The sequence below is a fragment of the Pygocentrus nattereri genome, chromosome 4 (assembly GCF_015220715.1).
Source record: "Pygocentrus nattereri isolate fPygNat1 chromosome 4, fPygNat1.pri, whole genome shotgun sequence".
In the NCBI taxonomy this organism is placed as follows: Eukaryota; Metazoa; Chordata; class Actinopteri; order Characiformes; family Serrasalmidae; genus Pygocentrus; species Pygocentrus nattereri.
The window spans coordinates 14,268,114-14,280,288 of NC_051214.1; the positions used below are offsets into that span (position 1 = coordinate 14,268,114).

General features: G+C 40.0%; 1 protein-coding gene across 4 annotated transcripts in view; it reads left to right on the plus strand.

The window, feature by feature from the left end:
- Positions 1-12,175, plus strand: part of stxbp5a (syntaxin binding protein 5a (tomosyn)) — a 157,553-nt gene that overhangs the window by 62,676 nt on the left and 82,702 nt on the right. For all 4 annotated transcript variants that reach the window (XM_037537997.1, XM_017712994.2, XM_037537996.1 and 1 more), the window contains exon 5: positions 5,651-5,785. In XM_037537997.1, the coding sequence (XP_037393894.1) occupies positions 5,651-5,785 (135 nt within the window). The remainder of the gene's footprint in view (positions 1-5,650; positions 5,786-12,175) is intronic.

The window sequence follows — 12,175 nt, forward strand, 5'->3', positions numbered from 1 at the left end:
CCACCAGCGATGCCAAAACTTACATAGTCTAGCTTTATTGATAATAATAATAAGTGGTTTTCAGCAGTCATGCTGCTAACCTTGTCCTGCTCACTGCTGCATTATTGTGGTATCAAATGATCCGTGGCCCTGGGGTTTGAGAACCTCTTATTTTAAGGGCTTCTTCTGGTCTCCACAGGAAGGGCTTTTGTGTGTGTGTGTGTGTGTGTGTGTGTGTGCATCGCTGCAGGTCGAAGCCTCAGCAAAGAGCAAGCCAAATGTCAGGAGTGCAGGGCACCCAACAGCCATGCTAACACACTCATTTAGCTCTTCATGACACTGCAGCAGCAACGCGCCACACAAACACCTACTCCACTCCTACCAGCTGAGTGTATGCGGTGGAGTGTGTGAGTATGTGATTGAGGATGCCTTTGGCTCTGAAGTGTTATTCTTTTCTGCAGCCATGCTCAGAAAGAAGAGAAAGGAGAGAGAGAATGTGCAAGTGTTTGTAAAAGTGTTTGGCTGCATTGTGCGTATGCAGAATGAGGCACTCCAAGAGAAATCTTGCCTTGTCATCCTGAAGCAGACCCTCTGGCGCCCCCTTTCAGCAACACCAAATGCCACGTCATGTTTTCCTTCTGCACCACTCAACCCCCCCAACCCCCCCCCCCCCTCACCCCCCCCCCCCTCACCCCCCCCCCTCACCCCACCCCAAACAAGACATCCACATGAAGACCGTGACATTGTGCCTCTGTCAAATAGTAAAAGTGGCAAAATTAACATATACAACCATTACATTTCAGTAGTAATATATATTTCTGAAGATGTACGAATGCTGAGATCATCTAATTTCTAATTTGTCTTTCTTAAACCTTACAAATAACAATGTTAACTCTTTAATGGGTGAATCTGGCATTTCAAATTTGTAAATGAAAAGTCAGTTTTTGAGTTATATAAAGAAGTCCTACATCAAAAAATATATCTTCTTCTTCCTCTTTCGGCTGCTCCCTTTAGGGGTCGCCACAGCGGATCATCTGCCTCCATCTTGCCCTATCCACTGCCTCCTCTACTCTCACACCAACTATCTTCATGTCCACCTTCACTACATCCATAAACCTCCTCGGAGGTCTACCTCTTCTCCTTCTACCTGGCAGCTCCATCTCCAACATTCTTTGACCAGTAACATCAAAAAAAAAAAAAAAAAAAAAAAAAAAAAATATATATATATATATATATATATATATGTGTGTGTGTGTGTATATATATATATATATATATATATATATATATATATATATATATATATATATATTTAACTCATTAGGTCATGCATAGTTGTGCTACTGCTGTATGCTATTGGTTTTGCAGCAGCATTCAAAAGTAGATTATTTATTTCATAAAACTGTTACACAGATAAAATAAAAAAGTTAAACTGGCCGACTGTCAATCACATTTGGAGCAAAAGTCTGTTGACTCTGATCTTGGCTGATTCCAATAATGCACCCCTAACGGCAAGTGTTGTACATAACTTGGTTGCGCCAGATTTTGCATCTTTACAGTCACAGTTGTATAATATGAATGTTTGATGTGAAATGAAGCTGCAATGGTGATATTAAAGCATAATTAAAATAGACAATTTAATGGTGTCTGGTTTTTGTGTGATTAAGCAAACATCTATGTTCATAAGCATTCTGCTGCTCTAATGATATGCATTTAGGTGTTAGACATTAGACTCCTAATGCTAAATTCTAACCAGTTGAATTGTATCACTCTGATGGCATGTATAATGTGATTTCATTTGTTCTGTTATTGCAGCCCTTAGCTATATTTATCTTGTAAATGTACATTGTGATGATGGTAAAAATACAATTAATCTTCTAGCCTTCCTTTCATAGATCTTTTTCTAATGGCTTGTCTTGGGTTTTCAGCATGTTACCCTGCTGAACATCGCTATTGTTGGTGTTGCCATTTCATTGACAGAATTAGTAGAGATTTGTTTCTGTGTGGGAGGCATTTTGTCAAACTGCCTATAAAAAGTAGCTTGTGTGGTTTAAAGGAATAGTTTTCAGTTAGATTTATCCAGTTTTTCCCTCCGAATGTAGTCGATCAGCCAACTTCACTTCACTGTGGAGATTCATATCTAGTATGTAGTTGCATGCCTAAATAATCACGGACATGCCTCCAGTATATTAAACAATCTCAAATAGGTATTCTTAAGTGGTTTCTGACACATATAACACATTGTTATTTATAATATAATAATATTTTTTTATATGAAAAAAAATGCTTTCAGGATGGCTGCTACTTCAGTTCTTAGCAATATGTACCTTTTTATAGATAGGCCAATATGCAGAATTAAAGAATCAAACTTAAAGACGTCAAACATGTTTTGGCTGATCAACTACTGACCACCATCAACATTCACCACTAATCGCCTAAGTATGGCTTCAAAGAACTGCAGTAGCTGGCCTGCTTAGCTTTCCTGAGCTGCTGTTATGGGTCCAGAAAGGGTCATGTCGTTGTTCAGTCGGCAGTGCACCGTCTGTTTATGTGTACTGTGCTCCATAAGCCCTGCTGAAAGGCTGCTGGTTTTCAGGTCCGCATGGGAAATTGAGTTCTTGACCCTGGCAGTTCATCGAAAGAGAGAACACTTACTTACATGCAGAAGATTAGATCTTCTTGGCCTCCAAGAGGGTCTCCTGTTTTCTCTCTCTTTTTCTCTCTGCTTGTCTTTTTTTCAACTGTTGCTTTTTTCTTCTTCTCCTCAAGAGAGGAAATGGCAAGCTGCAGCCATCAGCTGTCCAGCTTGTGGGGTCTGCCAGTCCTGTTTTGTGAGGCATTGGTGTGTGTGAGAGACAGACAGAGAAAAGTGTGATGATATCCTGACTCCCTCTCACTTATGAATATATGCACGATTCTTCAGGGTACTGGTATAAAGACTGGGACTCAGGTGTTTTGTGTGTGTGTGTGTATGTGTGTGTGTGTGTGTGTGTGTGTGTGTGTGTGTGTGTGTGTGTGTGTGTGTGTGTGTGAGTCTGTGTATCAATACTGTATCCACACCTAAACCAAGCAAGGCTTTGTTCCATTTAAAATCCTCAAATCTCCATCAAACATTTTAATGCTTACAGGTAGGCCTGTCACAAGCATGAATTTTTATTTGACAAATAATTGTCATATATTGTAAATTACATTGCTGCATTTGGAAGACACTGTGCATGCAATGGCTTACAAATACAGAGTTTGATCTGCAGAGAGGTACTACAACCAAGTTCTACAAATAGTGGAAATATTTGCATATTTGGAAAAAGACATACAGTCTTTGCAAACAGTGGAATAAGTTACTTTACTCATTCTAATATAATTCCTAAAAGAGCATGACACGTTTGTTTACCCTCTACAGTTTTCTGTGTATTTTGTGTATGCAGCATGAAATGTTTAGCTTTTTGTTTGTTTCAGAATGGTCTTGAATTGTAGGAATTGCATTTCATTAAGTTTTTATTCATTTTTCTGATAATTTTTGTAGGCTCCACACCTTTTCTTTAAATATACTGCTGCATCTGGGAAGCTCTGCTGTTCTGCTTGTACAGCCTGGGTGAAATCTCGGGCCTCTTAACATGAGCATCAGAAAGTTCACTACGCTTTTAAAACAGCTGTGAAGAGCAAAAAACGGTTAATGCCGTAATTTAGTCTTAAACCCTGTTCTGACATGATTAGTTTTACATGGAAAGGAGGGGTGATGTCTTTTTAGCAGCATTTCTCAGTGATCTCATTCCCATCTGAATCCGCCATGTGTTTAAGATACTGTGGCCTTCTGTAAAACGAGCTGTAGAAATAATTCCAGGTTATATTGATCCTGTGCAAATCAGCATGTTGGTAAAAATACAAATTCATGCTAAGAAGCATTTTATATTCTCTGTAGAACAAATCAAGCCAGTATGTACTGACCAACGGATGTGTTTGTGACACCGAACATATATATATATATATATATATATATATATATATATATATATATATATATATATATATTATATATATAGGAAATTACTTTTCCTCACCTCCCGATTTAAAGCAAATCAGATCCAAATTCTACTACAGTACGAGGTTTTCTACCCTGTCATGTTCTGTTCTTTGAAGAACGTTCATTCTCTGGGTGTTAATTTTGCAAGTTAATGTCAGCTGCTGTGATTGTGTACTGTAGGGGTTGAGGCAGGTTGCAAGTGCGATGTGACTTAGGAGCATTCCCATGCTCATTGCCATAGACAGGGGTCAGCACACAGGCAGGCAGGAAAACATGCAGATCTATAATCAGACAAAACAAAAAGAGGAGCAGGGGTCAAAACCAATGAAAACCAAACACAAGAAAAAGGCTCAGAACTCAGGTATTGAACACAGACTTCACAAACACATGGAAACGTATATAAAGAAGTCTTAATAAGATCGATATGTTCATACACAGCTCTGGCTCCCCATGGTAAAAGATGGGGTAATCTGGTGGTGTGGAGACAGGCTTGTTGATAGATGGAGGTTTGAAGCCACTTGCAGTAACCTTGATTGGCAACGTCTTCTGTAATGTAGGGGCAGGTTGCAAGTGCAAAATGGCTTAATTAAGGGCATTATATTCTATTCATTAAGACATATTCTATATGTTATATTCATTATATGTCAATGTCATATATTAATTATATTCAGTGTCATAGCAGGCAGGGATCAACGCACAGGCAGGCAGAAAAAGATGCAGATCCGTAATCAAAGAGTAGCAGAGTTCAGAACTAGGGAAAACCAATTGACACATTGTCTCGGAGTACAGTATAGAGAGGGCATATATGTTCACCCTGTTTACACTAAAAGACTATATCTAGTCAAAATGTGTCGAATGATGGAAATGTTTAAAGCAATAATTTCATAAGATGCAGAACCAAGCAGCAAATTCTGACAGTGTATATAATCATATGACTTTTGATGAAGAGAAATATGCCAAAATGCCAGAGATTTTATATTAAAAAAATCATTGGGGTCAGCTAAAATGATCAGGTTATATAATAATTGTCATAGGCCTACACAGCAATAACATTTTATCAAATTTAAATAATACATTTTCTCCTCTTCTGCTGCCTAACATAGCTGTGATATCAGTTGCTTTGGTTTCACATTTTCAACAGAATTTCTCCCCTTGTTTTAGTGACCTATGGGTTAGAAATGTTTAGTATGAAATGAGTATGCGCTTTTGTAATTGCTGGCATTAACTGCGACTTCTGAGGGTTAATCAGTCACATTCAGTAAGACCCGTTAGACAGCAACACAGTAGCTCTGTGTGAAAATGTAGCACTTAAGCAAGGCCGGCGAGTCAGTACTGTCACTGCTGTAATTGGGATTAACATTTGTGATTAAGCAGAAAAGCTCAGTAATGGAAGTGTTAGCTTCCCCTCCGCTCCACTTGCTGAGTGCCTGGGGACCTGCTGGAAAGTGCTGCCGTCAGGTCCAGCTAACACACTTTCATTTGCTTATTCCTTCATTCAGACACAGCCCAGCCCATACACAATTACAGTGTAATTAACATCAATTAAAACACCCATCTTGCATTTTTGCAGACATTTGGTCCAGCCCTGCCTGCAAATGAATCACTTTCTCTCTCTCTCTCTCTCTCTCTCTCCCTCTGTTTCTGTTTCAGGATAACATTCTGTCATCTGCCTTTCCAAAGCAAGTGGTTGTATGTCGGCACGGAGCGAGGAAACATCCACATCGTAAATGTGGAGTCTTTCACCCTCTCAGGATACACCATCATGTGGAACAAAGCCATTGAACTGTGAGTGTGAAATGCACACCCACACACATATTTATTAGGGATGCACCGATCATGAATGTTTGTGGCAGATCCCAGTGCCTTTCCAGCCAGATTGGCTAATGGCCTTTTTTTATTAGCCTATGGGTTAGGTTGAACTTAATGAACACATTAAATACACACACATTTCCAGTACTTTAAATTTGCCTGTGTTCCAATATAAATAACGTTTATTTGGTCTTTAACGGGCCAAACCATTTTAAATCCATACATGAAAAATCAGTTGCTTTTAAATAAACTGCTATATTCAAAGGAAAAGGCAACTGGCTGTTAGCACAATGAGTCATGCATAATTATACTATGACATTTTGGTGTAGGTGTAGCAGCGGCATTCAAATACAGCGGGAGTGCACTTATCTGCGTCACGTTATTTGCGTCATAAAATGACCACAGTCGACCAAAATTGTAATGGTAAATTGACTGCTGATTACATGCTCAGGGCAAAAAATATGCTGAATCTGGCACATCCCCAGTGTTTGTTTACCCTGTATATAGCATATTGCATGCATATGCATATAGCATATAGTATATTGAGTTATAGCAATTCATATTACTCCTCCAGACCTGTTGGCTTATATTGATCACTTAGATAATTTCTACTAATAAATCTGGCCATGAACAGTAGTGTGCTGTTCTCTCTATCTCTCTAAAACCCACCCCCTCGTCCATTTTGAGCTCTTAAATTATTCACTCAGACATTTTGTCCCCATTTGAGTTTTTTGGCCTCTTGAGGTGTCTTTCAGAGCCAGTAAGTGCAGGTGTCTGTTTAGATCACTGTAAGCCCATGCGCAGGTGTCTTTTCACATCAGTATTAGCGTGGACAGATGCCTGTTAACCCACCCCTCCACACTCACACACAAATCATGTCCCGGCAGACAGACAGGACAGTCAACAGAAGACCTGCTCTGCCCTTTGCTGTTGCCACTGTGGTGATTGACTAAAGGGGAGAGCTGACAGCATTTTAGCCTGCTTCACTGAGCACAGTATCTTCCTTATACACACACACACACACACACACACACACACACACACACACACAGAGGCATCTGTACACACACATTTTAACCTGCTTCACTGAATTCCAATACTCTGATGAGTAGATTTAAAGATACAGTCACGTTTTTGATATACGACAAACAGGAAATTTCTTTGTTTAATTGTTTGGTATAGCTGCAATGAAAAATTCGGCCACCACAAGTTCAGTTTTCCCAGGAGAGTAAAATAAGAAGTACAGTGCATATCCTGCCTTTTCCTTCTAAAATAAACAATATACACTGCTTATGCTCTTTTTTGATAAACATCCATTTTCGCTGGCACCTGGGTTACAGTGCCAGCATTTGTGTGGCTTCATGTTGCCTATCAGCAACATATTAGTATGAGGAGTGCAATGATGTGTTTTTTCAACGCAAACATTATTATAGTTGGAGCTTATCATGTGAATTGTACAGACCTCCATCCACTAACTCTGTACCCACAATCTTGTGATTTAAAAGCTGCGAAGTATTGTAGCCGTCAACAAGTTCAAAACAAAACAGAGTGAAAGTTCAGTGATAGAGTGATAGTAGTGCTTTTTCTTCCACCAAGCTTTCTATGCATGCACATGCTCACGTATGCTCTTGCACAAAAGGGAGCTGCATTAATCTGTAAAACTGCAGCATAAAAAGTGTATTATATGCTTCCAGTGTCCATGTTTAAAGCTAAACCAGAGATGTCATAAAGGTGGAGACCAGTCCAAATTAATTATGAAAGTCCTGCCCTTCATAAGTGGAGCCTATCAGTTTGCTGGTTAAGCCACTAGTGGGACAAACTCCCTGTTGCTGTGGAGGTATGTGTATGTGCAGTAGCCAGAAAAGCTAAACGTCTACTTTTTTTGTTATTTTGGCTAAATGGTACAAACTATTTATGCTGTTTTTGTCAGATTTTATCAGTTATTTAAAAATATTTTTGAAATGTTTATGTGGCTTTTAGTTTGAGTTGATAGGTGTCTCCCCATTCAAAGAGATAAGAGTATGCTCTTGTATGACTGGAAACAACTGTTTGGGGGCACTACAAAGATGGCTGTTGAATGGACAGACCTTCCTATGCTGACTTTGGCTATACCTAGAGGGTGGCACTGAGTGGGTAAAAATTCTACTTAAAAGTAAACATTTTTACATTAAACAATGAATGTTTATGTATAACTGATTTTTTTTCTAGTGATGAATATGATAATCATATTATTCAATTAAATATTTGAACATTCAAACAATAAAAATAGTTAAAAAGCCCTTTCCTAGTGCTAAACCTAAAGAGTTGACAGTGCTTGTTGACAGTGTTTCCTTTCACTGCTTTCTTTCTTGCTTTAGTTTTTTTTTACCTCATTTGCCCTCTCTGAAGACTGACTGGCGATGCTGTTCAATATATTGAATCAGCCAAAAAGGTGCTGACGAGAACTAACTAGAGCCAGTGGTCCCCTACGCACTGCACTGCCTACAACACTGACCCACACCACTGGCCTGATGGTAACCGAAGGCCAGCAGTCAGTGTGATGTGTCCCAGGCCTTAGACTATATTTTATTACTCAAGAACCATATCAAAAATAAGACAAATGCTATTTTTGTCAGATGCGTAGAAATGATTTCATGCTGTCACAAATTTTAGATTAGACTAGTGTAACGTGTGACAGGGTGATTGCCCTGCTGTTTTTTTAAAAAAAGCAAAGTTTGAGCACATTACTCCGGTCTTATTTGTTTCACACTGGCTCAGGCACATCTTACTGACCTGTTAAAGCATTATAGCCCAACCGACCACATCGCTCAGCTGAGGCAGGTTTACTGCGAACTTTTACGATCACAAAAGTTCAGGTGGTGGAAGACCATTGTCTTATATCTAAAATAGCATTAACATATTAGTTTAAGCCAAATATGTGTTTAAAATAAGGTTAAAACCTTATTTATTTGGGCATATGCCTATAAGGCTAATTTTTCTGTTTATAATTGCATTTATTTTAATTTAGAGTGAGTGCATTTTGCATTTTTCCTAAGCATTGGCCCCATAAACTGCCTGTTTTGTACATAACACACAGGCAGAATGCATCTGATTTGTGCCTGAAACTGGCCGAAGACTTAGTATATCGGGTCCACTGTCTTTATTCTGAAAAGAAAAAAAAAGCCAAATGACATCCGCTGTTTACCACACATTAAGACCAGGTATAGTGGTATATGTGTGTAGGTATGTGTATACATACAGTATTTAGGAGTACTGAATATACAGTGTATCACAAAAGTGAGTACACCCCTCACATTTCTACAGATATTTAAGTATACCTTTTCATGGGACAACACTGACAAAATGACACTTTGACACAATGAAAAGTAGTCTGTGTGCAGCTTATATAACAGTGTAAATTTATTCTTCCCTCAAAATAACTCAATATACAGCCATTAATGTCTAAACCACCGGCAAAAAAGTGAGTACACCCCTAAGAGACAGTTCCTGAAGTGTCAATATTTTGTGTGGCCACCATTATTTTCCAGAACTGCCTTAACACTCCTGGGCATGGAGTTTACCAGAGCTTCACAGGCTGCCACTGGAATGCTTTTCCACACCTCCATGACGACATCACGGAGCTGGTGGATATTCAAAACTTTGCGCTCCTCCACCTTCTGCTTGAGGATGCCCCAAAGATTGGGTTTAGGTCTGGAGACATGCTTGGCCAGTCCATCTCCTTGCTCTGCTTCAGTATTTCACAGTACATATTGGAGTTCATGTGTCCCTCAATGAAATGTAACTCTCCAACACCTGCTGCACTCATGCAGCCCTAGACCATGACATTCCCACCACCATGCTTGACTGTAGGCATGACACACTTATCTTTGTAGACCTCACCTGATTGCCACCACACATGCTTGAGACCATCTGAACCAAACAAATTAATCTTGGTCTCATCAGACCATAGGACATGGTTCCAGTAATCCATGTCCTTTGTTGACATGTCTTTAGCAAACTGTTTGCGGGCTTTCTTGTGTACAGACTTCAGAAGAGGCTTCCTTCTCGGGTGACAGCCATGCAGACCAATTTGATGTAGTGTGCGGCGTATGGTCTGGGCACTGACAGGCTGACCCCCCACCTCTTCAATCTCTGCAGCAATGCTGACAGCACTCCTGCACCTATCTTTCAAAGACAGCATTTGGATGCGACGCTTAGCACATGCACTTAGCTTCTTTGGACGACCAACACAAGGTCTGTTCTGAGTGGAACCTGCTCTTTTAAAACGCTGGATGATCTTGGCCACTGTGTTGCAGCTCAGTTTCAGGGTGTTGGATATCTTCTTGTAGCCTTGGCCATCTTCTTGTAACGCAACAATTCGTCTTTTAAGATCCTCAGAGAGTTCTTTGCCATGAGGTGCCATGTTGGAACTTTCAGTGACCAGTATGAGAGAGTGTGAGAGTTGTACTACAAATTTGAACACACCTGCTCCCTATGCACACCTGAGACCGAGTAACACTAACGAGTCACATGACATTTTGGAGGGAAAATGACAAGCCGTGCTCAATTTGGACATTTAGGGGTGTAGTCTCTTAGGGGTGTACTCACTTTTGTTGCCAGTGGTTTAGACATTAATGGCTGTATATTGAGTTATTTTGAGGGAAGAATAAATTTACACTGTTATATAAGCTTCACACAGACTACTTTTCATTGTGTCAAAGTGTCATTTTGTCAGTGTTGTCCCATGAAAAGATATACTTAAATATCTGTAGAAATGTGAGGGGTGTACTCACTTTTGTGATACACTGTATACACAATCATTTATTTACCTGTAGATTAGTAGATGGCTGCTGTACTTTGCCAAAATGGAAATCTATTCCAAAAACCTTCCTCTTCCTCACTGCCTCATGCCTCACTGCACTTCTGTCTCCTCATCTCAACATGAACACACAGAAAAACATGCTCCAATAAAAAGTCTGTAGCAGCGGTATTGCTGCCTTGATTGGGTCTGGCTCGATTGTCCTGATTCTAGTGAGGTTTTAATTTGTTCCATTTGCTCGCAGTCTGGCCATTCTATGGTCATAAACATTTATATTTGGCCGCTTTTTAAAGGCCTGAGTTGGTGATGTGATGTCTCTGGGCCATGGATACTGAACTGCATCCAGTTATGAACTGTTGGGAATGGGTTAGATGCTGGCTCTAAAAACACCAGTGGTGAGTTGGAGTGCTGGAGGACTGAAATTATGCCAGTGTGGATCATGAGCTGCCATGCTGCCCCAGGTCTGCATAGATACCAAAAAAAAAGGTGTAAGCTGTGTGGGCAGGCCTATCTATGTTGGCATGGTGACAGTCCATGCAGGAGGAAGTGGCATACCAAGATGGCATGTTGCCATAGCGATAGTGTAGGTGTTGTGGCTTGTCGCCACAATGATATAAAAGGATGTTGTGGCATGTTGCCACAGCAGAAGAGAAGGTGTCTCAACACATTTCTGGGGTTAAAGCGATTTGGATGGTTGGAGTGCACTGTCCGTCTAACATTTGGGAACACCCAGCTTATAAAATATTTCAAATAAATATGCATGATTTCTTTGTTGTTTGTAATAACATGTTAAACAGAAATCTGTTTGGAAAAACTACAATACTTAAAGGCTGACAAAAGTGCTACATTAGGATTGCCAAACCTCATTGAATCCCTTGTTGTGATGCCAGCACTCATCAGCTAAACCCGTCAAAAAACACCTTTGGAGCAAAAAGGATTTTCAACATGTGCTTTAAAAACTGCATTGGCAAAGAAGATTCTCAAATCATTATTTAGTAAAACTTACTTTTGATACCAAGAGTCTTTGATGAAGCTAATGGAAAATCTAGGAAATATAATGTTTAAATGATTTGCACATTTTGTTTTTATTAACATTTTTCACAATGTCCCAACTTTTATGGGTCGTGTGTGTGTGTGTGTATATATATATATATATATATATATATATATATATATATATATATATATATATATATATATATATATATATATACACATGCTCCTGATGAGGTGGCGGATGCTCTCCTGAGAGATCTCCTCCCAGACCTGAACTAAAGCATCCGCCAACTCCTGGACAGTCTGTGGTGGGGAACGGGCGGGCCAGTCCATAGCTTCAATGCCTTCATCTTGCAGGAACTGCTGGCACACTCCAGCCAAATGAGGTCTAGCATTGTCCTGCATTAGGAGGAACCCAGGGCCAACCGCACCAGCATATGGTCTCACAAGGGGTCTGAGGATCTCATCTCGGTACCTAATGGCAGTCAGGCTACCTCTGGCGAGCACATGGAGGGCTGTGCGGCCCTCCAAAGAAATGCCACCCCACACCATTACTGACCCACTGCCAAACC